The following is a 27,152-nucleotide window of genomic DNA, read 5'->3' as shown; positions in this document are numbered from 1 at the left end:
AGATAAAGTGGCTTGCCTAAGGTTGGGTAGAAAAAGTCTCAGAAATTCCTGCTACGTTATAACCAAGGACTCTCCACTGTGCGCCAAGATGTAGGCCTGTACTTCCAGTACTCAGGAAGCTGAAGCAGGAGGAGCACAACGTGAAGGTCTAAAGAGCAAGACCCTGTCTTAAAAAAAAAGGGGGGGGGGAAGAAAGGAAGAGGAGGAAGAAGAAAAGAAATAGAGACAACATGAACTCCCAAAGGTGGGTGTTAATGAATCTGCACTGTTGGCTGTTACTAACTCTGCCAAGATGGTAAGCAAGGCTGGAGAGATGGCTTAGCAGTTAAGGCATTTGCCTGCAGAGCCAAAGGACCCAGTACCCACATAAGCCAGATGCAGAAGGTGGCACATGCGTCTGGAGCTTGTTTGCAGTGGCAAGAGGCCCATTCTCTCTATTTGCCTTTCTCTCAAATAAATAAAAGTGTATTTTTTAAATATGCTAGCTGGGCATGGTGACACATGCCTTTAATCCCAGCACTCTGGAGGCAGAGGTAGGAAGATCGCCTTATGTTTGAGGACACTCTGAGACTACATAGTAAATTCCAGGTCAGCCTGGACTAGAGGGAGACCCTACCTCAAAAAACAAAACAAAACAAAACAACAACAAAAAAGATGCTAAGCAAATTCAAGATAGCCAAAACATGAAGTCATCACAGATGAATGGACAAAGAAAATGTCTATGTATACACAATGGAGTTCTATTCAGCTATTAAAAATGAAATTGGGGCTGGAGGGAAGGCTTAGTGGTTAAGGTGCTTTGTCTGTGAAGCCTAAGGACCCAGGTTCAATTCCCCAGGACTCACATGAGCCAAATGCACAAGGTGGTGCATGCAACTGGAGTTTGTTTCAGTGGCTAGAGGCTTTGCCGTACCCATTCCCTCTCTCTCCCTCTCTTCTCTCTCTCTCTCTGAAATAAATAAAGTATTTTTTAAAAGTGTGTGTGTATATGATGAAAGTAGAAGGAGAACTGTTTGGGGGAAGGGAAGGGAACCGGTGGGAAGAGAGAGGAGAGAACAAGAAAGGGTAACAAGGAGTTGAATATAAGCCAAGTATATAATATACATAGATGAAAATATCATAAACCTATTGCTTTGTCTGATTTAAAAATGTAAATTTAAAAAGATGCTAAGCAAAAGAAAATGATGCTGAAACATTAGCTTTTAGGGTGGAAAAAGACATGGAAACTAAGTTCTAGTTTTTGTTGTTATCAATAACTGTTTCTGTAGCTTGTATTATCCTTCAGGTCACTCAAGTAACTCTACATAGTATATACCAACAAGGAGCATAAAATCTAGTGAAAGCCCAGTGGGGGAGCACCATTACTACAATATGTATTATGCAAACTATAAAGGAAGGTATAAATAACACAGTGTGTGGCTATCATGAGGTTGGTGAGAAGCAGCAATTCTAATAAGGGAAGATCACTTGAGCCTCAGTTTTCTCATCTATAAATTGAAAGGCCCAGACAAAGTTATCCTAAGGGCCATTCTAGCTATAAACATCAGCGATCCAGCCGAAAGTGAAGGCAAAGGATTCCCAAAGGAATCTTCTCCAGGGCTTACCATAACCTTGAGGATGGGCCAGATAATTTTGGATTCCTTCAAAGTCCTCTTCTATGGGACTTGAGGTCTACAAAAGAAAATAAAAATAAAAAGGAGCTAGGAAAGGTCATTCATTATAGATAAACATTATCTTTAAAAAGTTAAAGGAGCCGGGCGTGGTGGAGCACGCCTTTAATCCCAGCACTCGGGAGGCAGAGGTAGGAGGATCGCCGTGAGTTCGAGGCCACCCTGAGACTCCATAGTGAATTCCAGGTCAGCCTGGGCTAGAGTGAAACCCTACCTCGAAAAACCAAAAAAAAAAAAAAAAAAAGTTAAAGGAAGGCTGGAGAGATGGCTTAGTGGTTAAGCACTCACCTGTGAAGGTTAAGGACCCCAGTTCGAGGCTCGATACTCCAGGACCCACGTTAGCCAGATGCACAAGGGGGTGCACGCGTCTGGAGTTCGTTTGCAGTGGCTGGAAGCCCTGACGCACCCATTCTCTCTCTCTCTCTCTCTCTCTCTCTCTGCCTCTTTCTCTCTGTGTCACTCTCAAATAAATAATTTTTTTTTTTAAAGTTAAAGGAATTGCAAGTGGTAGTGCATGGTTTTTATCCCAGTACTTGGGTAGAGGTAGGAGGATTGCTGTGAGTTTGAGGCCAGCCTGAGACTACAGAGTGAATTCCAGGTCTATCTGGGCTAGAGCGAGACCTTACCTAAAAAAAAAGGTTAAAGGAGGCCAGCACTCTCAACCCAGATGAACATGACATTTCCAGAATGTCAGCTGAGTGGCCATAATATCCTGCCTTAAGTGGGAGTACCTGCTTTAGTACAATAACCCCAGGCATTGAGGGCACATTGCAGATATTGGCTTGGCTCACTGGACATCTATGCAAGATCAGCAAATGTCCATCCCAATTTCAGGTCTACTCCCAATAATTCACTTAGGAGCACTAGTGGGAATTGGTCCTCTCATCTTCTGGTGTTATGTTTTCAAAACTGGTAAGGAAGGCTGGAGATATGGCTTAGCCATTAAGGCACTTGCTTGTGAAACCTAAGAACTCATGTTCAAATCTCCAGGGTCCCATGTAATTACAGGCACAGTGATGCAAACACACAATGTCGCACATACTCCACAAGGGGGTGCACGTGTCTGGAGTTCGTATGGAGCAGGTTAAAGGTCATGGCACACCCATCCTCTCTCTCTCAAAAGAAAAAAACTTCCAGGGATAGATGTGAAAAATTTATCTAGGAAGGAAAATTGGGCCAAACATTTAGCATGTAATATTAAGTTTGGCAAGGATGGCTTAAATAAATCTATTAATTACTAAAAGAAAAAAAAAAGTTAAGCAAGGCATGGTGGCACATACCTTTAACCCAACACTCAGGAGGCTGAGGTAGGAGGATAACCATGAGTTGGAGGCCAGGCCAGGCTACAAAGTGTGGTCCAGGTGAATCTGAACTAGAATAAGACCTTGTCTTAAAACAATGTTTATTATTATTAATTATTATTTTGTTTTGGGTTTTGTTTTTTGAGGTAGGGTCTCACTCTAGCTCAAGCTGACCTGGAATTCACTATGTCATCTCAGGGTGGCCTTGAACTCATGTCGATCTTGCTACCTCTGCCTCTCGAGTGCTGGGATTAAAGGCGTGCGCCACCACGCCTGGTTGTTTTTTTAATTTAATTTATTTTTTTATTGACTACTTCCATAACTATAAACAATATCCCATGGTAATTCCCTCCCTACTGCCACTTTCCCCTTTGAAACTCTACTCTCAATCATACCCCTTCTCCCTCTCAATCAGTCTCTCTTTTATTTTGATGTCATGATCTTTTCCTCCTATTATGATGGTCTTGTGTAGGTAGTGTCAGGCACTGTGAAGTCATAGATAACCAGGCCATTTTGTGTCTGGAGGAGCACATTGTAAGGAGTTCTACCTTTCCTTTGGCTCTTACATTCTTTCTGCCACCTATTCTGCAATGGACCCTAGCCTTGGAAGGTGTGATAAAGATATTTCAGTGCTGAGCATTCCTCTGTCACTTCTCAGCACCATGGTGCCTTCTGAGTCATCCCAAGGTCACTGCCATCTGAGAAGAGAAGCTTCTCTAACCAAAAATGAAAGTAAGGCTGGGTGTGGTGGCACATGCCTTTAATTCCAGCACTCAGGAGGCAGAGGTAGGAGGATCACCATGAGTTCAAGGCCACCCTGAGATGACATAGTGAATTCCATGTCAGCCTGAGCTACAGTAAGACCCTATGTCAAAAAATAAAAACAAAAAAAAAAGTGAGAGTAGCATGAATATATGGGTATGGACATTGAGAGAAGTGCTTACAAGGCAGTTTGGTGAGCACAGTATATACATTTAGCCAGATACCAGCAGATGTTACACCCCTAGGGCTCATGACTACCCTGTTGTAGGTTTTCAGTATCAAGGATGTATTCCCTCCCATGGAGCAGGCCTCCAGTCCAATTACATAGTGGTTGGTTTCCCCCATAACAGACATGCCACTATTGCACCCACTGGCTCATTTGGCCTGAGTGGCCAAATTTAAGGCTTGCAGTGTCTACTGTTGGGTATCTCCACTGGTGATTTCTCTTTCTCCTGTTAAATGGCATGCACCATACTTTTCTCCAACTTTCTGTCAGCTGGTCTATATGGAGGAGGTTTTCAGCTCAGCTCCAGCAGGAATTCTCAGTGACCTTACAGCCCAAGTATGTGGAGTCTTCAGCAGTAGGGTCTTACCATCTATTCCTGATGGGAAACCAAGGGCCTTAGCAATGGTCTATAATGTTTTGGGGGCATCAGGGGCCTCCCTGGCCACCAAGTCACAGGTATCCCATCACTGGCACTGAAAATTTTCTAGTAACAATCTATGGCTTCTGAGTGTTCCATTGTCCAAAAAAGTAGGTTTCCATATGACTTATTTATATCCTCTTAGATTATGATTAGCCCTCCTCCACCTTTCCTTTACTCAATCTCTTCCCCTGACCTTACTTGGGCCTTTTCACCCCCATTAATCTGTTCTTCTACTTACATATACACAATACCATCTTATTAAGCCCCTCCCCCTTCTATTCCCTCTATATCCCCTTTCTAGCTTATTGGCCTCTGCTACTGAGTTTTATTCCTACTCACACAGAAATCCAATCATCTGTAGCTAGGATTCACATATGAGAGAAAACATATGATGTTTGGCTTTCTGCGCCTGGGTTACCTCACTAAGTATAATCCTTTCCAGATCCATCCATTTTCCTGCAAATTTCATAACTTCATTTTTCTTTACCACTGAGTAGAACTCCATCGTATAAATGTGCCACATCTTTATTATCCAATCATCAGTTGAGGAACATTGAGGCTGGTTCTGTTTCCTAGCTATTGTGAATAGAATAGCAATAAACATGGTTGAGCAAGTATCTATAAGGTAGTGAGATGAGGGGCTGGAGAGATGGCTTAGCGGTTAAGCACTTGCCTGTGAAGCCTAAGGACCCCGGTTTGAGGCTCGGTTCCCCAGGTCCCACGTTAGCCAGATGCACAAGGGGGCGCACGCGTCTGGAGTTCATTTGCAGAGGCTGGAGGCCCTGGCGCGCCCTTTCTTTCTCTCTCCCTCTATCTGTCTTTCTCTCTGTGTCTGTTGTTCTCAAATGGATAAAAAAAAAAAAAAAAAAAAAAAAAAAAAGGTAGTGAGATGAGTCCTTAGGATATATGCCTAAGAATATATAGTGGTATAGCTGGGTCATATGGTAGATCTATTTTTAGCTGTCTCAGGAACCTCCACACTGATTTCTACAATGGCTGGACCAGACTGCATTCCCACCAACAGAGTAGAAGGGTTCCTCTTTTCCCATATCCTCGCCAGCATTTATGGTCATTTGTTTTCATGATGGTGGCCAATCTGACAGGAGTGAGATGGAATCTCTGTGTAGTTTTAATATGCATTTTCCTAATGATTAGGGGTGCAGAACTTTTTTTTAGATGTTTACATGCCATCTGTGTTTCTTCTTTTGAGAACTCTCTAGTTCCATAGCCCAGTTTTAATTGGGTTGTTTGATTTCCTATTATTTAATTTTTTGAGTTCTTTTTATATCCTAGATATTAATCCTGTCAGATGTATAGCTGGCAAAGATCTTCTCTCATTCTGTAGGTTGCCTCTTTGCTCTATTCACAGTGTCCTTTGCCATACAAAAGCTTCATAAATTCATGAGGTCCCAGCAGGTGATCTGTGGTTTTATTTCCTGAGCAACTGTGGTTATATTCAGAAAGTATCTGCCAATACCAATATGTTGAAGGGTTTGCCCTACTTTTTCCTCTAGCAATTACAAAGTTTCAGGCCTGATATTAAGGTCTTTGATCCATTTGGATTTAATTCTTATGTATGGAGAGAGAGAAGGATCTACTTTCATCCTTCTACAGATACATACCCTGTTTTCCCAGCACCATTTGCTGAAGAGGCTGTCTTTTCTCCAATGAGTATTTTTGGCATTTTTGTCGAATATCGGGTGGCTATAGATACCTGGACTTACATGTGGGTCCTCTATTCTGTTCCATTAATCAACATGTCTGCTTTTGTGCCAATACCATGTTATTTTTGTTACTATGGCTCTGTAGTATAGGTTAAAATCAGATATGGGGATACCACCAGCGTTATTTTTTCTTTCTTTTTTTTTCTGCCTATTTTTTTTTTTTTTTTTTTGGTTACTCAAAACTGTGTTAGATAGTCAAGCTTTTTTGTGCTTCCAAATGAATTTTTGGATTGTTTTCCTATTTTCATGAAGAATGCCTTTGGAATTTTGATGGGGATTACATTAAGTGTGTAGACTGCTTTTGGTAAGATTGCCATTTTCACAATATTGATTCTTCCAATCCAAGAATATGGGATATCTTTCCATTTTCTATTGTCTTCTCCAATTTCTCACTTGAGTATCAAAACAATATTTAAGAATTAAGTAAAGGCCAGGCATGGTGGCCCATTCTCAGCACTGGGGAGGCAGAGGTAGGAGGATTGCCATGAGTTCAAGGCCACCCTGAGACTACATAGTAACTTCCAGGTCAGCCCAGGCTAAAGCGAGACCATAACTCAAAACAACAACAACAAAAAGAATTAAGTGAAGGGCTGGAGAGATGGCTTAGTGGTTAAGGCATTTGCCTGCAAAGCCTAAGGACCTTGGTTCAATTCCTCAGAACTCAAGTAAGCCAGATGCACAATGTGGCGCATGTATCTGGAGTTCATTTGCAGTGGCTGGAGGCCCTAGCAAACACATTTTCTCTCTCTCTCTCTTTCTCTCTCTCTCTCTCGTAAATAAAATAAAATATATCTTTTAAAAAAGAGGGCTGGGGCTGGAGAGATGGCTTAGCGGTTAAGCGCTTGCCTGTGAAGCCTACGGACCCCGGTTCGAGGCTCGGTTCCCCAGGTCCCACGTTAGCCAGATGCACAAGGGGGCGCACGCGTCTGGAGTTCGTTTGCAGAGGCTGGAAGCCCTGGCGCACCCATTCTCTATCTCTCCCTCTATCTGTCTTTCTCTCTGTGTCTGTCTCTCTCAAATAAATAAATAAATATTTAAAAAAAAAAAAAAAAAGAGGGCTGGTGTGGTGGTGCACGTCTTTAATCCCAGCACTTGGGAGGCAGAGGTAGGAGGATCGCTGTGAGTTCAAAGCTGCCCTGAGACTACAGAGTGAGTTCCAGGTCAGCCTGGACTACAGTGAGACCCTACCTTGAAAATCCAAAAAATAAAGAGGGCTGGAGAGATGGCTTAGCGGTTAAGGTGTTTGCCTGCAAAGCTAAAGGACCTTTGTTCGATTCCCCAGAACCTATGTAAGCCAGATGCACAAGGGGGTGCATGTATCTGGAGTTCAATTGCAGTGGTTGGAGGCCCTAGAGCACCCATTCTCTCTCTCTCTGGCTCTTTCTCTCTCTCTCAAATAAATAGATAAAAATAAAGTTGTTTTTTTTTTTTTTAAGAATTAAGTGAAGGGCCAGAGAGACAGCTTAGCAGTTAAGAGGCTTGCCTACAAAGCCAAAGGACCCAGGCTTGGTTCTCCAGGACTGATATAAGCTACATGGACAAGGTGGAACATGTGTCTGAAGTTCATTTGCAGCAGCTGGAGGCCCTACTGAACCCATTCTCTCTCTCTCTCTCTCTGCCTCATTTTCTCTCTCAAATATATAAAAATAAATTTAAGGGCTGGATAGATGTCCCTCAACAGATGAGTGGATAATGAAGATGTGGCACATTTCTACAATGGAGTTCTACTCAGCGGTAAAGAAAAATGAAGTTATGAAATTTGCAGAAAAATGGATGGACCTGGAAAGGATTATACTAAGTGAGGTAACCCAAGCCCAGAAAGCCAAGCGCCACATGTTCTCTCTCATATGTGGATCCTAGCTACAGATGATTGGGCTTCTGCATGAGAATGAAAATACTTAGTAGCAGAGGCCAGTAAGGTAAAAAGGAGACATCAAGGGTAGAGAAAGGAGGATACTTAATAGGTTGATATTGTATATATGTAATTACAATGATTGTAATGGGGAGGTAATATGATGGAGAAAGGAATTTCAAATGGGAAAGTGGGGGGTGGGGAGGGAGGGAATTACCATGGGATATATTTTATAATCATGGAAAATGTTAATAAAAATTAAAAAAAAAATTTAAGGACTGGAGAAGTGGCTTACCTGTGAAGCCTAAGGACCCTGGTTTGAGGCTTGATTCCCCAGGACCCATTTTAGCCAGATGCACAAGGGGACACACGCATCTGGAGTTCATTTGCAGGGGCTGGAAGGCACGCCCATTCTCTCTGTCTGCCTGCCTGCCTGCCTGCCTCCCTCCCTCTCTCTCTCTCTCTCTCTCTCTGTTACTCTCAAATAAATAAATAAAAACTAAACAAAAAAATTTTTTAAATATATTTTAAAATATTTTGGGGTTTTTCAAGGTAGGGTTTCACTGTAGCTCAGGCTGACCTGGAATTCACTATGCAGTCTCAAGGTGGCCTTGAACTCGTGGTGATCCTCCTACTTCTACCTCCTGAGTGCTGGGATTAAAAGCGTGTGCCACCATGCCTGGCCTTACATAAAAAGTTATTTAAATTAAGTGAAGGGCTGGAGAGATGGCTTAAGGCTTTTGCCTATAAAGCCTAAAGACCCAAGTTCAATTCCCCAGTACCTATCACAAAGCCACTTGCACAAGGTGGCGCATGCATCTAGAGTTCGATTGCAGTAGCTGGAATCTATGGTATGTCCATTCTCTCTCTCTATGTCTCTTTCTCTCACATAATAAATAAATAAATAAAATATTTTTTTAAAAAATTAAGGTCTGGAGAGATGGCTTAGCGATTAAGACACTTGCATGCAAAGCCTAACGACCCAGGTTCGACTCCCCAGAACATAAACCAGATGTACAAAGTGGCACATGTGCACAAGCTGATGTATATGCCCAAGGTGACACAGGCATCTGGAGTTCAACTGCAGTGGCTAGAAGCCCTGGCATACCAATTCTCTCTCTCTCTCTCTCTCATAAAAAATAAAATAACAGCCAGGTGTGGTGGTATATGCCTTTAATCCCAGCACTTGGGAGGCAGAGGTAGAAGGATTGCTGTGAGTTTGAGGCCACCCTGAGACTACATAGTGAATTCCAGGTCAGCCTGAGCTACAGTGAAATCCTACGTCGGAAAAAATAAAATTAAATTTAAATTTAAAAAAAATAATAAAAGAGGGCTGGAGAGATGGCTTAGCGGTTAAGTGCTTGCCTGTGAAGCCTAAGGACCCCAGTTCGAGGCTCGGTTCCCCAGGTCCCACGTTAGCCAGATGCACAAGGGGGCGCACGCGTCTGGAGTTCGTTTGCAGAGGCTGGAAGCCCTGGCGCGCCCATTCTCTCTCTCTCCTCTATCTGTCTTTCTCTCTGTCTCTCTCACTTTCAAATAAATAAATGAAAAATAATAATAATAATAAAAGAAAAAAGAATTAAATTATACTTTTTTTTTTTTTTGCCTTTTCAAGGTAAGGTTTCGCTCTAGCCCACGCTAACCTGGAATTTACTATGTAGTCTCAGGGTGGCCTCGAACTCATGGTGATCCTCCTACCTCTGCCTCCCAAGTGCTGGGAATAAAGATGTGTGCCACCACGCCCTGCTGAAAATTACACTTTTGATGCAGTCTGGTATTCTTCTTATCAGTCAATTGCTATGGTTAACATGTATAATCCTCCCTTTCCTTCACACACTGTTTCATATTGATTCAAAACTCCCTCAGAATGGAAGATGTGGACAGGTAAGGTAGAAATAATGTAAACAACTAAGATAGGCCACTGAATTTCCTCTTACAAATGAAAGTGCTCTGTGTAAACAGGTTCATGCAAGCACTAGGAGACTGCCGAGGAAACCGCATGTACTGGAATAGGCTAAAGCTTACTGCTGAATTGAACCCTTGCCTCTAATTCTGGCTCTTCTGCCACTAAAGTTTGGCAGACTACTCTAGATCCTTTGCATTTACAGATCTCACAGAGGAAAGAGGAATGGAATGGCAGTCTTTCCTTCTTCACAGAAAGGACAGGTGAATCTGCTAGCATGAATAAAAACATTCTGGGAAAAAGAACAAAGTGCAGGAATCAAAAGTTTGAAACCGGGGCTAAAGAGATTGCTCAGCAGCTAAGGTGCTCATCTACAAAGCCTAACAACCACAGTTTGATTTCCCAGTACCCACGTAAAGCCAGATGCACAAAGTGACACATGTGTCTGGAGTTCATTTGCAGCAGCTGCAGGCTGTAACACATCCATTCCCTCTGTCTTTCTTCCCTCTGTCTGTCTCTCTCTCTCTCCTTGCAAATCAATAAATAAAAATATTTTTGTGTGTTTTTTTTAATTTTTAAATTTTTATTAACATTTTTCATGATTACAAAAAGAAAAATATACCATGGTAATTCCCTCCCTTCCCCCCCCCCGACACTTTCCCCTTTGAAATTCCATTCTCCATCATATTACCTCTCCATCTCAATCATTGTACTTATATATATACAATATCAACCTATTAAGTACTCTCCTCCCTTCCTTTCTCTTCCCTTTATGTCTCCTTTTTAACTTACTGGCCTCTGCTACTAAATATTACACACAGAAGCCCAATCATCTGTAGCTAGTATCCACATATGAGAGAGAACATGTGGCGCTTGGCTTTCTGGGCCTGGGTTACCTCATTTAGTATAATCCTTTCCAGGTCCATCCATTTTTCTGCAAATTTCATAACTTCATTTTTCTTTACTGCTGAGTAGAACTCCATTGTATAAATGTGCCACATCTTCATTATCCATCAGTTGAGGGACATCTAGGCTGGTTCCATTTCCCAGCTATTATAAATTGAGCAGCAATAAACATGTTTGAGCACGTACTTCTAAGGAAATAAGATGAGTCCTTTGGATATATGCCTAGGAGTGCTATAGCTGGGTCATATGGTAGATCAATCTCTAGCTGTTTTAGGAACCTCTATAGTGATTTCCACAATGGCTGGACCAGATTGCATTCCCACCAGCAGTGTAGAAGGGTTCCTCTTACTCCACATCCCCACCAACATTTATGATCATTTGTTTTCATGATGGTGGCCAATCTGACAGGAGTGAGATGGAATCTCAATGTAGTTTTAATCTGCATTTCCCTGATGACTAGTGATGTAGAACATATTTTTAGATGCTTATATGCCATTCGTATTTCTTCCTTTAAGAATGCTCTATTTAGCTCCAAAGCCCATTTTTTGATTGGCTTGTTTGATTCCTTATTATTTAACTTTTTGAGTTCTTTGTATATCCTAGATATTAATCCTCTATCAGATATATAGCTGGTGAAGATTTTTTCCCATTCTGTAGGTTGCCTCTTTGCTTTTTTCACCGTGTCCTTTGCAGTGCAAAATCTTTGTAATTTCATGAGGTCCCAGTGATTAATCTGTGGTTTTATTGCCTGAGCAATTGGGGTTGTATTCAGAAAGTCTTTGCCAAGACCAATATGTTGAAGGGTTTCCCCTACTTTTTCCTCTAGCAGTTTCAGAGTTTCAGGTCTGATGTTAAGGTCTTTAATCCATTTGGACTTAATTCTTGTGCATGGTGAGAGAGAAGAATCTATTTTCATCCTTCTGCAGATACATATCCAGTTTTCCCAACACCATTTGCTGAAGAGGCTATCTTTTCTCCAATGAGTATTTTGGGCATTTTAATCGAATATCAGGTGGCTATAGCTACCTGGGCTTACATCTGGGTCCTCTATTCTGTTCCACTGATCTACATGTCTGATTTTGTGCCAGAACCACACTGTTTTTGTTACTATGGCTCTGTAGTATAGGTTAAAATCAGGTATGGTGATACCACCAGCCTTATTTTTGTTGCTCAGTATTATTTTAGATATTTGAGGTTTTTTGTGATTCTAAATGAATTTTTGGATTGTTTTTTTCTATTTCCATGAAGAATGCCTTTGGAATTTTGATAGGGATTGCATTAAATGTATAGATTGCTTTAGGTAAGATTGCCATTTTCACGATATTGATTCTTCCAATCCAGGAACAAGGGATGTTTCTCCACTTTCTAATGTCTTCTGCAATTTCTCACTTGAGTGTTTTAAAGTTCTCATTGTAGAGATTCTTTACTTCCTTGGTTAGGTTTATTCCAAGGTACTTTATTTTTTTTTGATGCAACTGTGAATGGGAGTGATTCTCTGATTTCATCCTCTGTGTGTTTGTTGTTAGCATATATGAAGGCTACTGATTTCTGTGTATTTATTTTGTATCCTGCTACATGGCTGTAGGTTTTGATCAGCTCTAACAATAAAAATATTTTTAAAACAAGTTTGAAACTATTTTCAAAAAAAAAAAAAGGAAAACAAGCCAAGCGTGGTGGCACATGCCTTTAATCCCAGCACTTGGGAGGAAGAGGTAGGATCACCATGGGTTTAAGCCCACCCTGAGACACTACACAGTAAATTCCAGGTCAGCCTGAGCTAGAGTGAAACCCTATCTTTTTTTTTTCTTTTGGTTTTTCGAGGTAGGGTTTCACTCTAGCTCAGGCTGACCTGGAATTTACTATGTAATCTCAGGGTGGCCTTGAACTCACAGTGATCCCCCTACCTCGGCCCCCCTAGTGATGGGATTAAAGGCATAGGCCACCACGCCCGGCTATCTTAAAAAAAAAAAAAAAAAAGAAAAGAAAAGAAAAAGAAATATTTTCCCTCCCTCCTCCTCCTCTCCCCTCTCCTCCTGTATGCACTCCCTTATGTGCACGTGTGACCTTGCCCACTTGTGTCACTGGGCATATGGCTTACGTGGGACCTGGAGAGTCAAACATGAGTCCTTAGGCTTAGCAGGCAAGCACCTTAACCACTAATCTCTCCAGTCCTGCCTCTTTAATTACAACCAAATTTCTCAGGTAAACCTGGCTTTCCTTAGACTTTCCTTACTTCCCTGACTAGCTTCTCCAACCAAGTCAATGTATAGCATATCCATTTCAGCCCTCAGATGAGAGAAAGAATATCCCTGAATTGTTTATAAGATGACTAAATATAATACTGAACTGTATTCTTCAAATACCTTCTAGGATCTGGAGAGATGACTCAGTTAGCTGATAAGAGCACTACAGTGCAAGCACAAGGGCCTGATTTGCCCTGAATTTGATTCCCTAGCACCCACATAAACAGCTTGGAGGGTACACACACACACACACACCTGTAACCCCAGTCCTTGGGAGATGGAGACAAAATTGCTGGGGCTCATTAGCCAGCCAGTTTGACCAAAACCAGCAGCTACAAGTTCAATGAGAGACTCCATCTGAAAGAGATGATCAACAGAGGACAATATTCTCCTCTGTCCTGCACACACGTGCACAGGGCCTGTGTATCTATCTGTGCACAAACACATGTATATACTACACACAAAAAAATATGTTCACAGGCTACAGAGATGGCTTAATGGTTAAGGCACTTCTGAAAAAATAACACCTTCTGTCTTTTTAAAAAATATATATTTTATTTGTTTATTTGAGAGAGAATGGGCACACCAGGGCATCTAACCTCTGAAAATGAACTCCAGATACATGTGCCACCTTGTGCACCTGGCTTATATGGGTACTGAGGAATTGAACCTGGGTCCCTAGGCTTTGCAAGCAAGTGTCTTAACCACTAAGCCATCTCTCCAGCCCAGACCTTCTGTCTTATCACTACTGTATTTTCTTATTGTGTCATTCTCAACTGTTGTTTATATTGTGTTTACTGTTTATTTTTTTTTTCAGACAAGGCCTTGCTATGTCATAGTCTTGTCTAACCTGAAATGTTGTCTATATACAGAGATTTTGTTTGTTTGTTTGGGTCTTACTCTAGCCCAGGCTGACAAGGAATTCATTATATAGTCTCAGGCTCTCCTGGAACTCACAGCAATTCTCCTACCTCTATCTCCCAAGTGCTGGGATTAAACCTCTGTTTATATATTCTTTTCTTTTTTTGAGGTAGGGTCTCACTCTAGTCCAGACTGACCTGGAATTCACTATGTAGTCTCAGGGTGGCCTCTTGAATTAACAGTGATCCTCCCACCTCTGTATCTTAAGTGCTGGCCTTAAAGGTGTATACCACCACACCTGGCTCTGTCTATATTCTTTAAATGATTATGCCCTATATAGTTAGTATATCTAACTTGTACAGATATTATTTTGGTGTGGTAATACATAACAATTCAGGTCTACTGTATTAGTTCCTTGAGTTTGTCTTGGCTCTCCAGGCTATATTACTTACGCTGTAAGATTTCTCAATGTCCACAGATGTATCACAACTTGTTTGAGAGGCTTCACTATGCTCTGGCTGCTCACGGTTTCTGGGTAAATACTTGACACCTAGTGATCACAACAAAATCAGGGCCACAGTCATTCCATGATACTCAGCAGGACAAGGACAATATATGAGATACATACATAGTCTGCAAAGGATACTCATGCTCCGTATGTTAAATTCAGTATGAAGAATAGAGACTGTTAGTTTAGCCTGGCCCTAAAATGAAGCCATGGATCATACATTCTCCCCTACTTTTTTTTTGAGACAGAGTCTTATATAACCCAGGATGGCCTTAAACTCAGTGTATAGTCAAGAATAACCTTTAACTTCTGATCCTCCCGCCTCCACTTTCCCTCCTGAGTGCTGGTCTGACAGACATGTGCCACTCTGCCTGGTTTATGTAGTGCTGGAGTGCAAACCCAGGGTTCCATAAATGCTAAGCAAGCACTCTACCAAATGAGCTGCACAGCCAGCACCCCTCTATCCCTTTTGACCACCCATTCACATGTGACCTTGACAAGCAATAACTTCTAAATACCAAAAAAAAAAAAAAAAAAAAAGCCCAAGCCAATTGATTTTCTTTTGCCAGTCCTTTTTCTTTTTTCTTATTTTTTTTTTTTGGGGGGGTGGTGGTGCAGAGACAAGGTTTTGTGTAGCCCAGGCTGTTCTCATACTTGTTATGTTACAGCTATTCCTTCTGCCTCCTCCTCCAAAGTCCTGAGACTACTGGTGTAAACAGCCATGTCTAGCTCTTCCCTCCTTCCTTCCCTCCCTCCCTCTTTCTCTCTCTTTTTCCTCCCCCCTCCCTTCCTTCCTTTCCTCCTTCCTTTCTCTGTAGGGGGTCTCACTCTAACCCAGGCTCATCTGAAGCCCAGGCTGACCTTGAACTCATAAACAGTTCTCCTACCTCTGCCTTCCTAGTGCTAAGATTAAAATTACATGCCACCATGCCCAGCTTCTTTTTTTTTTTTTTATTTTGAAAGAAGCATAAAGAAAAAAGCCAGCTGATTTTCTGCACACAGTAAATGTCAATTTTAGGTGTCCTTTTTTCTTTTCTTTTCCTTTTTTTTTTTTTTTTTTTTTTTGAGGCAGGGTCTTACTCTAGCCCAGCTGACTTGAAATTCAATTTGTAGTCCCCAGGCTAGTCTCAAACTTATCTACATCAACCTTCTGAGTATAGGGATTATGGATATGAACTACCACACCTGGCTGTCCTTTTCTTTAACTCACAAGCATCTGTGAAGTAAACACAGTGTATTATTCTATATGACAGTTTTAGTCTATTAGTCTACAAGCTGATGACAATAAATATCATCTGTCACTAGGTTCCTCTGGCATGGACTCAGTAGACTTACTTCCACTTTACAATGTAATGAAAAGAAAAAGGAAGGTCTGGTATGGTATTATGCACCAGTAAGTACCACACTCAGGAGGCTGAGGCAAGGGGTAATAAGATCCAGGCCTGGACTATACAGCAAGACCCTGTCTCAAGAACAAAGAAACAGGCAGTAAGAAATGATGGCCCACCTCCACCTTTAGGTAAGAAAAGTTTGACTCCTTGCTAGTTTAGAGCCAGGACTAAGGTCAAACATGGAAAGTCTCTTACATGGACAAAGTGATCTTGTTTCAATAACAGAAAAAGGTCATGAATCTTTGGCTATCTTGGCCAGTAAGATATACAGTGGAGTCTGATACTCTCCCCTGGAACTCAAGGGTCTCAGAAAAATAGGAAAGAAAGAGGATCAAGCAAAGAAAAGATACTAGGCTTTTACACTTTTTTTTTTTTTGTTTTCTTTTTTTTGAGATAGGGTCTCACTCTTGCTCAGGTGAACCTGGCATTCACTCTGTAGTCCCAGGTTGGCCTTGAACTCACAGCGAATCTCCTACTTCTGCCTCCCAAGTGCTAGGATTAAAGGCATGTGCCACCATACCTGGCCATTTTTACATGTTTTTGAGAATGAAAAAATGAATAGAGTTCACCTAGCCCAGTTTCTCCAAACGAACTTACCGGTGAAGCTTTGAGGGTCTAGCTGTCTGCCATGCCAATCCAAGTTCTCCAGGGATGAAATTGAAGGAGGCAGCCGAGGCTCAGCTGTCTTATTTGCAACGTCACTCTTTAAAGGCAAACTATTCTGAGGATGCCAACGAGGTACTGGGAGCTGACCCATAACTGCCTTCTCTGCCATTTCTTTCACCGCCACTGGGCACATGAGAAAGCAGGGTTTAAAACATCACTGCGAGCAAGAGAAACAAAAGCTTTCATCCTAAATAGATGTGGTCCTATTTTAGCTACACTGTAACAATGAGTGCTTTGATCTTTAGCTTGCTGTGTTTGCCTCTAAGTGAAGGATGAGAGATGTGATGACAGAGTATGAAAAGGTCATTTCAGTTAGCAACCCACGCAATAGCCTGTGCTGTTAAATTTGAATAGAAGGCAATAGAATAGATGTCCCCTCTTACTCATTTAATGAGAAGGATTACATCTGAAATCACCAGCCTATAAAGTTTAACATTTCTACACTATATTGAGCTCATATGTTCTTTTCGAGAGGGTGTGGAATGGGGGTGTACACCTAGACACCTGTTTTCATTCAAATGTTCATATTACCAGTATTAAAAAAAAAAATAAGACATTGGGTTGGAGAGATGGCTTAGTGCTTAAGTCACTTGCTTGCAAAGCCAAAGAACCCAGGTTCAACTCTCCAGGACCCATGTAAGCCAGATGCACAAGGTATTGCGTGCATCTGGAGTTTGTATGCAGTGGCTAGAGGCCCTGGTGCAACCATTCTCTCTCTCTCTCTCTCTCCCTATATGTGTGTGTGTGTGTGTGTGTGTGTATACACTACATAGTGATTTCAGGTCAGCTGGAGCTAGAGTGAGACCCTACCTCGGAAAACCAAAATATATATATATATATATATAAAATAAATAAATTTGAAAAAAACTGATGTAAGCATCTGGTATTCATTTGCAGGGGCAAGAGACCCTGACACAGACACACATTTAAAAACAAACACATACACACACACATAAACTCTACTGGGCATGATGACACACACCTTTAGAACCAGCACTCTGGAGGCACAGGTAGGAGGATTGTGGAGAGTTCAAGGTCACCCTGACACTACATAGTGAATTCCAGGTCAGCCTGGGCTAGAGTGAGACCCTACCTTGAAAAAAGAATCCAGAAAATATATCCTTTTAAGGTTATAAAACAAAACATAAAAAGATATTCACCAGAGAATATGTAACAATGGCATTGCATGCTCTCCATTTTAATAACATTTATATGTTAAATATCCATATTGTATTTTGTTTTATTCAATTTGTTAATACACATTTATAGAGATAATACAGGCATTTCCTGTCTAGTCTACAAATAGGGAAAGTATTTTCCTTCTGGTGTCTGTAATCAGCAGAGCTTTATTTTAAAAGATGATTTCATGGAACAGAAATGTGGGAGGACATTGTTATGATTCTAAATAGGGCAACAGAGGTTGTGTACTGGGAATGTTGCTCAGTTGTACAGTGCTTGACTAACATACACAGGGCCCTGGGGTTCAATCTCCAGCACTATAAAGCAAAATGAATAATAATGCAAGTTAGGAAACAGATGTCAGGGGTTGGGGAGATGGCTCATGTGGTTAAAGCACTTGCTTGTGATGCCTCTGGCAGGGTTCAATTCCCCTCCCATGTAAAGCCAGACATAAAAAGTGATGCAGCAGCAAGGAGTTTCGCCCCACACACATACATGTACATACACAAATAAATAAATATTTTCTTCTTTTGTCTTTTTGCAGTAGGGCCTTGCCCAGGCTGACATGAAATTCACTATGTAGTCTCAGGGTGGCCTCAAACTAACAGTGATCCTCCTACCTCTGCCTCCCGAGTGCTGGGATTAAAGGCATGCACCACCATGCCTGGCTAAAATGTTTTTTGTTTTTTTTTTAAATAAGCCTGGCATGGAAGGGGCATACTCCTTTAGTCCTAGCACTCAGGAGGCTGAGGTAGGAGGATTGCCGTGAGTTTGAGGTCAGTCTGGGGCTACAGAGTGAACTGTAGGTCAGCCTGGGATAGAGTAAGACCCTGCCTCAAAAAAAAATTTTTTTTAACAAATAAATAGAAGCCAGGTGTGGTGGTACACACCTTTAATCCCAGCACTCAGAAGGCAGAGGTAGAAGGATCACTGTGAGTTTGAGGCTACCCTAAGACTACATAGTGAATTCCAGGTCATCCTGGGCTCGAGTGAGACCCTACCTCAAAAAACCATGAGTTAGGCTCAGGGTCTATTGCAGAAGAGGTGGCAGAAAGAATGTAACAGCCAAAGGAAGGGCAGGACTCTTTACAACGTGATCCTCCAGACACAAAATGGCCTGGATATCCATGACCTCATAGTGCCTGACACTACCTACACAATGCCATCAAAATAGGAGGAAAAGATGATGACATCAAAATAAAAGAGAGACTGATTGAGAGGGAGAGGGGATATATGATGGAGAATGGAGTTTCAAAGGGGAAAGTGGGGGAAGGAGGGCATTACCATGGGATATTGTTTACAATCATGGAAGTTGTTAATAAAAATAATAGTATTTTTAAAAAAAGAAAGAAAAGAAAGCAGGCAATATCAGCAAAGGGGATGTTAACTAACCAGGAAAACAAACAAACAAACCATGAGTTAGTGGCCACCCTGGGACTACAGTTTCAGGTCTGCCTGGGCTAGAATGAAATCCTACTTTGAAAACACAAAAGAGAGCTGGGGAGACTGGTCAGTGGTTAAAAGTGCTGTTTGCAAAGCCTGCTGGCCCAAGTTTGATTTCCCAGGACCCATATAAAGTCAGATGCACATATGGCACATGCATCTGGCGTTCGTTTTCAGCAACAAGAGACCTTGGTGTGCCCATACTCATACACTCTGTCTCTCTCAAATAAATAAAAGAAAGGAAAAAATTAAAAAAAATAGGGTGGGAAAATTACTCAGTGGTTAAAGGCATTTGCTTCCACAGTCTACCAGCCCAGGTTTAATTTCCTAGTACCCACATAAAGTGGTACATGTGTCTGGAGTTTATTTGCAGTGACAAGAGGCCCCAGCATGTCCATTCTCATTCACTCAAATAAATAAATAAAACTAAAAATATTTTTTAAAAAAGAAATATACTGGAGCCGGGCGTGGTGGCGCACGCCTTTAATCCCAGCACTCAGGAGGCAGAGGTAGGAGGATCTCCGAGAGTTTGAGGCCACCCTGAGACTACATAGTGAATTCCAGGTCAGCTTGAGCCAGAGTGAGACCCTTCCTCGAAAAACCAAAAAAAAAAAAAGAAAAAAGAAATATACTGGTCTGGAGAGATGGCTTAGCAGTTAAGGTGCTTGCCTGCAAAGCCAAAGAGCCTCAGTTCAATTCCCCAGGATCCACGTAACCAGATGCACAAGGTGGTGGCGCATGCATCTGGAGCTCATTTGCAGTGACTGGAAGCCCTGGAGTTTCCATTCTCTTTCTCTCTCTCTCTCCTTCTTTTCTTCTCTCAAACAAATAAATAAAAATAAAATATGAAAAAAAGAAATATACTTTAATTTTCATTTTAACAGCTGGGCATGGTAGGGCATACCTGCTAATTCCTGCACCTTAGAGGGCTTAGAGGGCAGGAGAATCACAAGTATGAGGCTAGCCTAAATTATATAACAAGAACCTGTCTCAAAACACAATGATGGAGAGTGGAATTTCAAAGGGAAAAGTGGGGGGGCAGGGAAGGAATTACCATGGGATTTTTTTTTATAATCATGGAAAATGCTAATAAAAATTTTAAAAATAAAAATAAAATAAAATAAATCTAAAAAAAAACCCACAATGAATGGCTAGGTGTGGTGGCACATGCCTTTAAATCCTAGAACTCAGGAGGCAGAAGTGGAAGGATCGCCATGAGGTCAAGGCCACCCTGAGATTACACAGTGAATTCCAGGTCAGCTTGAGCTAGAGTGAGACCCTACCTCAAAACAAACAAACAAAAAAAAAACAGTAAGTGGATGGATGAATATCTAACTAAACAAATGAGTATGGCCATACTCACTTTTCCATTTTACATGTGCCTCTCCATCATCTTCATTATTTCTTGACTTTGTATTATAGCTTTCAGAAGACACAGATTCCATATTGATCCTGAGTTGCATCATTGTGAAAAGATGAGAGCAAGGTAGACAGAAACAGATCAGTTTTTTCAAGTTCTCAAGAGAACTTAAAATCCACCAGCCCAACTCACCCAGAGCCCATCCTGACTCCTTAAACCTATCCTGGAGTTGCACTAACCCCTACCCACCACCAGAGGACATTAGACTCCCCAGCATTCAGACCACAAGGACCCCTTGCCAGGTAGAATCCACCTTTGAGCTGGATTACCCAGAAGGTCCCCATGCCTGGCTTGATATGGGAAGGGTCCACGATTTAGCTGTATGATTTTGACTTGGACAATTGACTCTGTAGGCTTTTCCTTGCTGAGAGATGAAAAACATTAGGCCAGAAGTTCTTGAAAAGATTTTTTTTTATTTTTTAAATTATTTTTTAAGGCTAAAGAAATGGCTCAGCAGTTAAGATGCTTGACTGAAAAGCCTAAGGACTGGGGTTCAATTCCCAGTACTCATGTAAAGCTCAAGGTGGCACATGCATCTGGAGTTTGTTTGCAGTGGCTAGAGGCCCTGGCGTACCCATTCTCTCTTGCGCTCCCTCTGTCTCTCTCTCTCTCTCTCTCTCTCTCACACACACACACACACACACACACACACATAAATAAACATTTTTTAAAAAGTTTTGTTTTAGTTTCCAAGTTCATATTTCATGAGTCTAACAACACAATGCTCTTGGGAAGTTTGGGGATTAGAAGAAACCTGAATTAAAGGTTCATCAGACTGAAGCCTATCCTTTCTGCTAGAGTCTACCCTTCCCCAATAAGACAAAGCACAGTGAGAGTTCATATGACAGTTCTGTTCCTGGCCTTTCTATCAGAATTCTCTAGACCAGGCCCACCAGAATGTCACATGAAAGCACAGTAACTAATCCTTGTAACTGGTCTTAAGACATCAGGATCCTGCAACATTCTGAAACCTTTAGGTAGTCTCTCTGAGTTCTGGATCCTGACTTGCTAGGTTAGCTGTATGATTTTGGCAAACATCAATATCTCTGAACCAGATCTCCTCATCTATGAAATAAAGTCGTTTTTTCCTCTTAGTATCCCAGATTGTATATCATCTACTAAAATAACTCTTTAGAAGTGAGTGATCTGTGACACTGATATGGACTCCTTATTTCCAGAACGCACTACTCCCAGCCAGGTGGTCAACTCTGATCAGCTTTTTTAAAGAGCTTTTTGTCAACAGCTATCAAGAATCCTTATAGCTGAGCATGGTGGTGCAGGCCTTTAATCCCAGCATTTGGGAGGCAAAGGTAGGAGGGAGGATCACAGTGAGTTTGAGGCCACCCTGAGACTACATAGTGATTTTCAGGTCAGCCTGGGCAAGGCCCTACCTCTAGAACCTCAGCTGGGCTACAGTGAGACCCTACCACAAAAAAGAAAGCAAAAAACATAGAAGGGCTGAAGAGATGGCTCAGTGGTTAAAAGCACTTGCTTACAAAGCTTAATGGCCTGGGTTTGATTCCCAGTACCCATGTAAATGCAGACACACAAAGTGGACCATGTGTCTGGAGCTTGTTTGCAGCAGCAAAAAATCCTGACATGGCCGGGCATGGTGGTGCATGCCTTTAATCCCATCATTTGAGAGGCAGAGGTCATTGGATCACCATGAGTTCGAGGCCAGCCTGAGACTACATAGTGAATTTCAGGTCAGCCTGGACTAGAGTGAGACCCTACCTTGGAAAAGAAAAAAAAAAAAAAATAGAAATCCTGGTATGCCTATGCTTCTATGTTTTCTCTCTTAAATATATGAGTAGATAGATAATTTTAAAATTTAAAAACCAGAGGTTTTTTTCTTCTTGGTTTTTCAAGGTAGAGTCTCACTTTATCTCTGGCTGACCTGGAATTCACTATGTAGTCTCAGGCTGGCCTCAAACTCACAGGGATCCTCCTACCTCTGCCTCCCAAGTGCTGGGATTAAAGGCATGCATCACCATGCCTGGCTCAGAGTTTTGAAAAGTCAAATTGCTTTACCAACTTTTGAGTTCTGATTTGATGTGTCAGCCATTTTGCCTGTGATGTCACTTGTAAGTTTCCATTACACTGTTCTTTCAACTCACATGGTGGAGAGAAGCTGCCATAATCTGTGTCTGCATTGCTCATATTTATTACTCACAATCCCTTTGTTATTAGACAGATGACATCAGCAAATGGTCTCAGGGACACTTAACAGTCTAGAGGCACAGTGACACAAAGAATAATAAAATGTTGACCCACCTACTATTTTGGTTGCCACTTCTTTCCAAACTATCCTTAGCTTCTTGAGTGGGTGGCAACTGCTCACTAGTGTTCTGCTTTCCAGGTCCAAAAAGAGTTGGCACCTTAAAAAACAAACACGGTTCAGTGTTATGACAAGGGAATTCTTCTCACCTTCACATTGCCACATTTCGCTATTGTATAGAAATAACCAGACCTATCATAATGATAGTTTGATAATTTCCTTTGCATGTTTCATGTTCTAGTAACCCATCTCTAAACTTTACCCCAAAATGTTGCCCCCCACAATGAACCCAGTCCAGATTAAAAAAAAAAAAAAAGACAAACCAGGTGTGGTGGCGTACACCTTTAATCCCAGCACTCGGGAGGTAGAGGTAAGAGGATCGTGGTGAGCTCGAGGCTACCCTGAGACTACATAGTGAATTCCAGGTCAGCCTGGGCTAGAGTGAGACCCTACCTCGAAAAAAAAAAAAAAGACAAAAAGGGGGGAGCTGGAGAGATGGTTTAGCAGTAAGGTGCTTGCCTGCAAAACCTGAGGATTCCAGTTCAATTCCCCAGTACCCACATAAACCAGACGCAAAAGGTGGCACATACATCTAGAGTTGGTTTACAGTGGCTAGTGCCCCTCAAAAAGAAAAGAAATGAGAAGCCAGGTATGATAGTGCATACCTGTAATTCTAGAATTGGGGAGGCAGAAGCAAGGGAATTGCTATAGGTTTGAGGCTAGCCTAAGCTACTGGGTTACAAATTTAAGTCCACCCTGAAATAGAGTGAAACCATATTTGTTTGTTTGTTTGTTTGTTTTGTTTTTCAAGTTAGGGTTTTGCTCTAGTCCAGGCTGACCTGGAATTCGCTATGTAGTCTCAGGTTGGCTTCAAACTCAACAGCAATGCTCCTATCTCTGCCTCCCAAATGCTGGGATTAAAGGCATGTGCCAACATGCCCAATGAAACAATGCTTTTAAACAAGAAAGAAATCAATCAAGCATTGTGGTTTATATCTATAAATCCCAATACTCTGGAGGCTTAGGTAGGAGGATCACTATGATTTCAAAACCAGCCGGGCAACAGAGTGAATTCCAGGTCAGCCTGGTCTAGGAGGAGACCAGCCTCAAAAACAAAAACTGGGCTGGAGAGATGGCTTAATAGTTAAGGCACTTGCCTGTAAAGCCTAAAGACCCAGGTTCAATTCCCCAAAACCCACATAAGCCAGGTGCACAAGGTGGCGAGTACCTCTGGAGATCGTTTGCAGTGGCTAGAGACTCTGGTGTGTCCAATCTCTCTCCTCTCTCTCTCTCTCTTATAAACAAATGAATAAATTTTTAAAAAGTTAAATGTCCCAAAAGAGAGAAACATCAGATCCAAACAACTTTATGATCATTTCCTCCCTATACAAATATAAAGGCAGAGATCTTCATGGCAGGAGGTCTGGGCCTTGGATTCTAGTCTTGGCCTTACCACATACATACATACATACATACATACATACATACATACATACATACATACATACTGCAAAGACTATATATTTGCAAAGAGAGACAAAATGGGCATGCCAGAGTCTCTTGCCACTGCAAGCAAATTCTAGATGCATGTGCCACTTTGTGTATCTGGCTTTATGTAGGTACTGGAGAATCAAACCCAGACCTTCAGGCTTTGCAAGCAAGCGTCTCTAACTGTTAAACTATCTCTCCAGCCTAATGTACTACAAGTCCTCCACTTCAGTTTTTTCACCCACAAAGTAAGGACAGTCATATTGACACAGAGTAGGAGCAAGACAGGTCTTTTGTAGGTAGTCAGCTAGAAACCAGTCCAAAGAAACATAGATGCCACGCTGCTCTGATGGGACTAAAACTCCAGTCTGATTCAGTCTCATCCAAGATGGTGTTAGGCGACATCATTAGCTTCTGGATTCATCCTCAATTTTTCTGGGGCTTAGCACGACTGAGAGGCCCTTTCGTGAGTCAGCAATCCTCCTGGGCCCAACAACCAATCAAGATGCTTTGTATACACTGAGACTTGGCAATAAGATGCATCCTAGTTGGATGCCCACCTCATAAAAGGACCTGATTCAAGCCCCCCTCCATACATACACACACTTTATTCTCCCCTGAGAGGTGAAATTCCTCTTAACTTAGGAGCTTTCCTACTTTTTCTTCTCTGTTTTCTCTCTTTCTGTTAATAAATCCTCCATAACTTTTTCTACTCAGTGTCTATGTCAGTTCTTTGCTAAACACGGGTAAGACCCCAAGGCTTGAGAGTCGTGAGCCTGGGGAGTTCTAATCCCACCTATAACTCCAGTCCTATAACAATACTTATCATGGGAATGCTGTAAAAATATGATAAATAGGGCTGGAGAAATGGCTTAACAGTTAAGGCACTTGCCTGCAAAGCCAACGGACCATGGTTTGATTCCCCAGATACACAAGGTGGCACATGGCTTAGTGGTTAAAGCACTTGCTTGTGAAGCCTATGAACATAGGTTCAATTCCCCAGAACACACATAAACCAGATGTACATGGTGGTGCATGCATCTGGAGTTGGTTTGCAGTGGGTAGAGGCCCTGGAGCATCCATTCTCTCCCTCTCTCTCTTTTTTTTTTTTCTTTTTTTTCTTTTTTTTTTTCCCTTTCTCTCTCTACCTCCCTCCTCCTCTGTCTCCTTCTGCTCACAGATAAATAAAGTTAGTATTTCAGATGTTTATGAAAACTTTTTAAAATAATTTTTTAAAAAAGCTTGTTTGTTTGCTTACATGCTTGCTTGCTTGCAGGCAGAGAGAGACAGAGAGAATAGGCACACCAAGGGCTTTGGCCACTACAGATGAACTCCAGATGCATGCATCAATTTGTGCATCTAGCTTTGCGTGAGTAATGGGGAATTGAACTTGGGCAGTAAGGTTTTGCAGGCAAGCACTTTAACCACCTCTCCAGCCCTGAAAACTTTTAAACTAAAACTACATGCAAGGACTGACTTTGCAGCAACTATTTTTGACAACTTTTAGATGTATATAAAAGTGTGTTGTGCTGAAGCAGCATGCACAGTTGAGTGCTGCAGTTAGGCTTTAGTTTGATATTCAGTTAAGCACCACACTGGTATATTCATTTATACATTTAATATACAACACACTGTTGAGGCATGTCTAATTTTTGTGACCTTTCTTCTGTATTTATTTTAACCATCTAAATAAACTGTTGCATTATATTTAATAATAAAAGTTAAGAAGGCTGGGGAAAAAAATGAAGTATGGGGCTGGAGAGATGGCTTAGCAGTTAAGGCACCTGCCTGAGAAACATAAGGACCCAGGTTTAATTCCCCACAACCCATGTAAGCCAGATGCACATGGTGGCATGTGTGTCTGGAGTTCACTTGCACTGACTAAAGGCCCTGACATACCCACTCTTACCCTCTCTCCCTAATAAATAGATAAAAATACACTAAAAAAAAAAAAAGTTAAAGGGCTGGGTGTGTTGATACACACCTTTAATCCCAGCATTCGGCAGGCAGAGGTAGGAAGATTACTGTGAGTGCGAGGCCACCCTGAGACTACATAGTGAATTCCAGGTCAGCCTGGACCAGAGTGAAGCCCCTACCTTGAAAAGCCAAGTTTAAAAAAAGAATAAACTGAAAAAATTTTTAAATGAAGTATGAAGTGTGAAGCTGGGTATGATGGCACGTGCCTTTAATCCTAGCACTTGGGAGGCAGGCATAGGAGAATCACTGTGAGCTCAAAGACAGCCTGGGACTGAATGAGTTCCAGGTCAGCCTGGGCTAGAGTGAGACTCTGCTTCAAAAACAGCAACTACAAATAATAATAATAGGTGTTGTTACTGTTATTTGGGAGGTGCTTTTTGAGATAGGGTCATTACTATGTAAGGCTGGCTGGCCTTCAACTCACAATCCTATATAAGCCTCTTCAAGTATTACATGTGTGTCACCATGTCTAGCTTCAGTATATTTTTTAGAAGTGCTGTCTGGCTAAATGTATATATATATTATGCTGATCAAACTGCCCAGTAAGCACTTCTCTTAATGTTCATACCTATACATTAATGCTACTCTCACTTAAGGTTGACAATCTTCTCTTTCAGATGGCAGTGACCTTGGGATGACTCAGAAGGCATCACGGTGCTGGGAAGAAGTGACAGGAGGGTTCAGCACTGCAACATCTCTTATCACACCTTCCAAGGCTCAGGATCCATTGCGGAAGAGGTGGCAGAAAGAATGTAAGAGCCAAAGAAAAAGTAGGACTCCTTACAATGTGATCCTGCAGACACAAAATGGCCTGGATATCCATGACCTCACAGTGCCTGACACTACCTACAGAAAACCATCATAATACGGGGAAAAGATGATGACATCAAAATAAAAGAGAGACTTATTGAGATGGGGAGGGTATATGATGGA

At 41.7% G+C, this 27,152-nt stretch overlaps 1 protein-coding gene across 1 annotated transcript in view; it reads right to left on the bottom strand.

The window, feature by feature from the left end:
- Tex14 (testis expressed 14, intercellular bridge forming factor) overlaps window positions 1-27,152 on the bottom strand; it is a 114,791-nt gene that overhangs the window by 35,145 nt on the left and 52,494 nt on the right. The window contains exons 14-18 of the mRNA XM_045158643.1: window positions 22,751-22,854; window positions 20,420-20,508; window positions 16,366-16,557; window positions 14,322-14,419; window positions 1,605-1,671 (exon numbers count right to left, since the gene is read on the bottom strand). Of these exons, the coding sequence (XP_045014578.1) occupies window positions 1,605-1,671; window positions 14,322-14,419; window positions 16,366-16,557; window positions 20,420-20,508; window positions 22,751-22,854 (550 nt within the window). The remainder of the gene's footprint in view (window positions 1-1,604; window positions 1,672-14,321; window positions 14,420-16,365; window positions 16,558-20,419; window positions 20,509-22,750; window positions 22,855-27,152) is intronic.

The sequence above is a fragment of the Jaculus jaculus genome, chromosome 9 (assembly GCF_020740685.1).
Source record: "Jaculus jaculus isolate mJacJac1 chromosome 9, mJacJac1.mat.Y.cur, whole genome shotgun sequence".
In the NCBI taxonomy this organism is placed as follows: Eukaryota; Metazoa; Chordata; class Mammalia; order Rodentia; family Dipodidae; genus Jaculus; species Jaculus jaculus.
The sequence above is the reverse complement of the archived record's forward strand: the minus strand, read 5'-3'. Positions and strand labels throughout refer to the sequence as shown.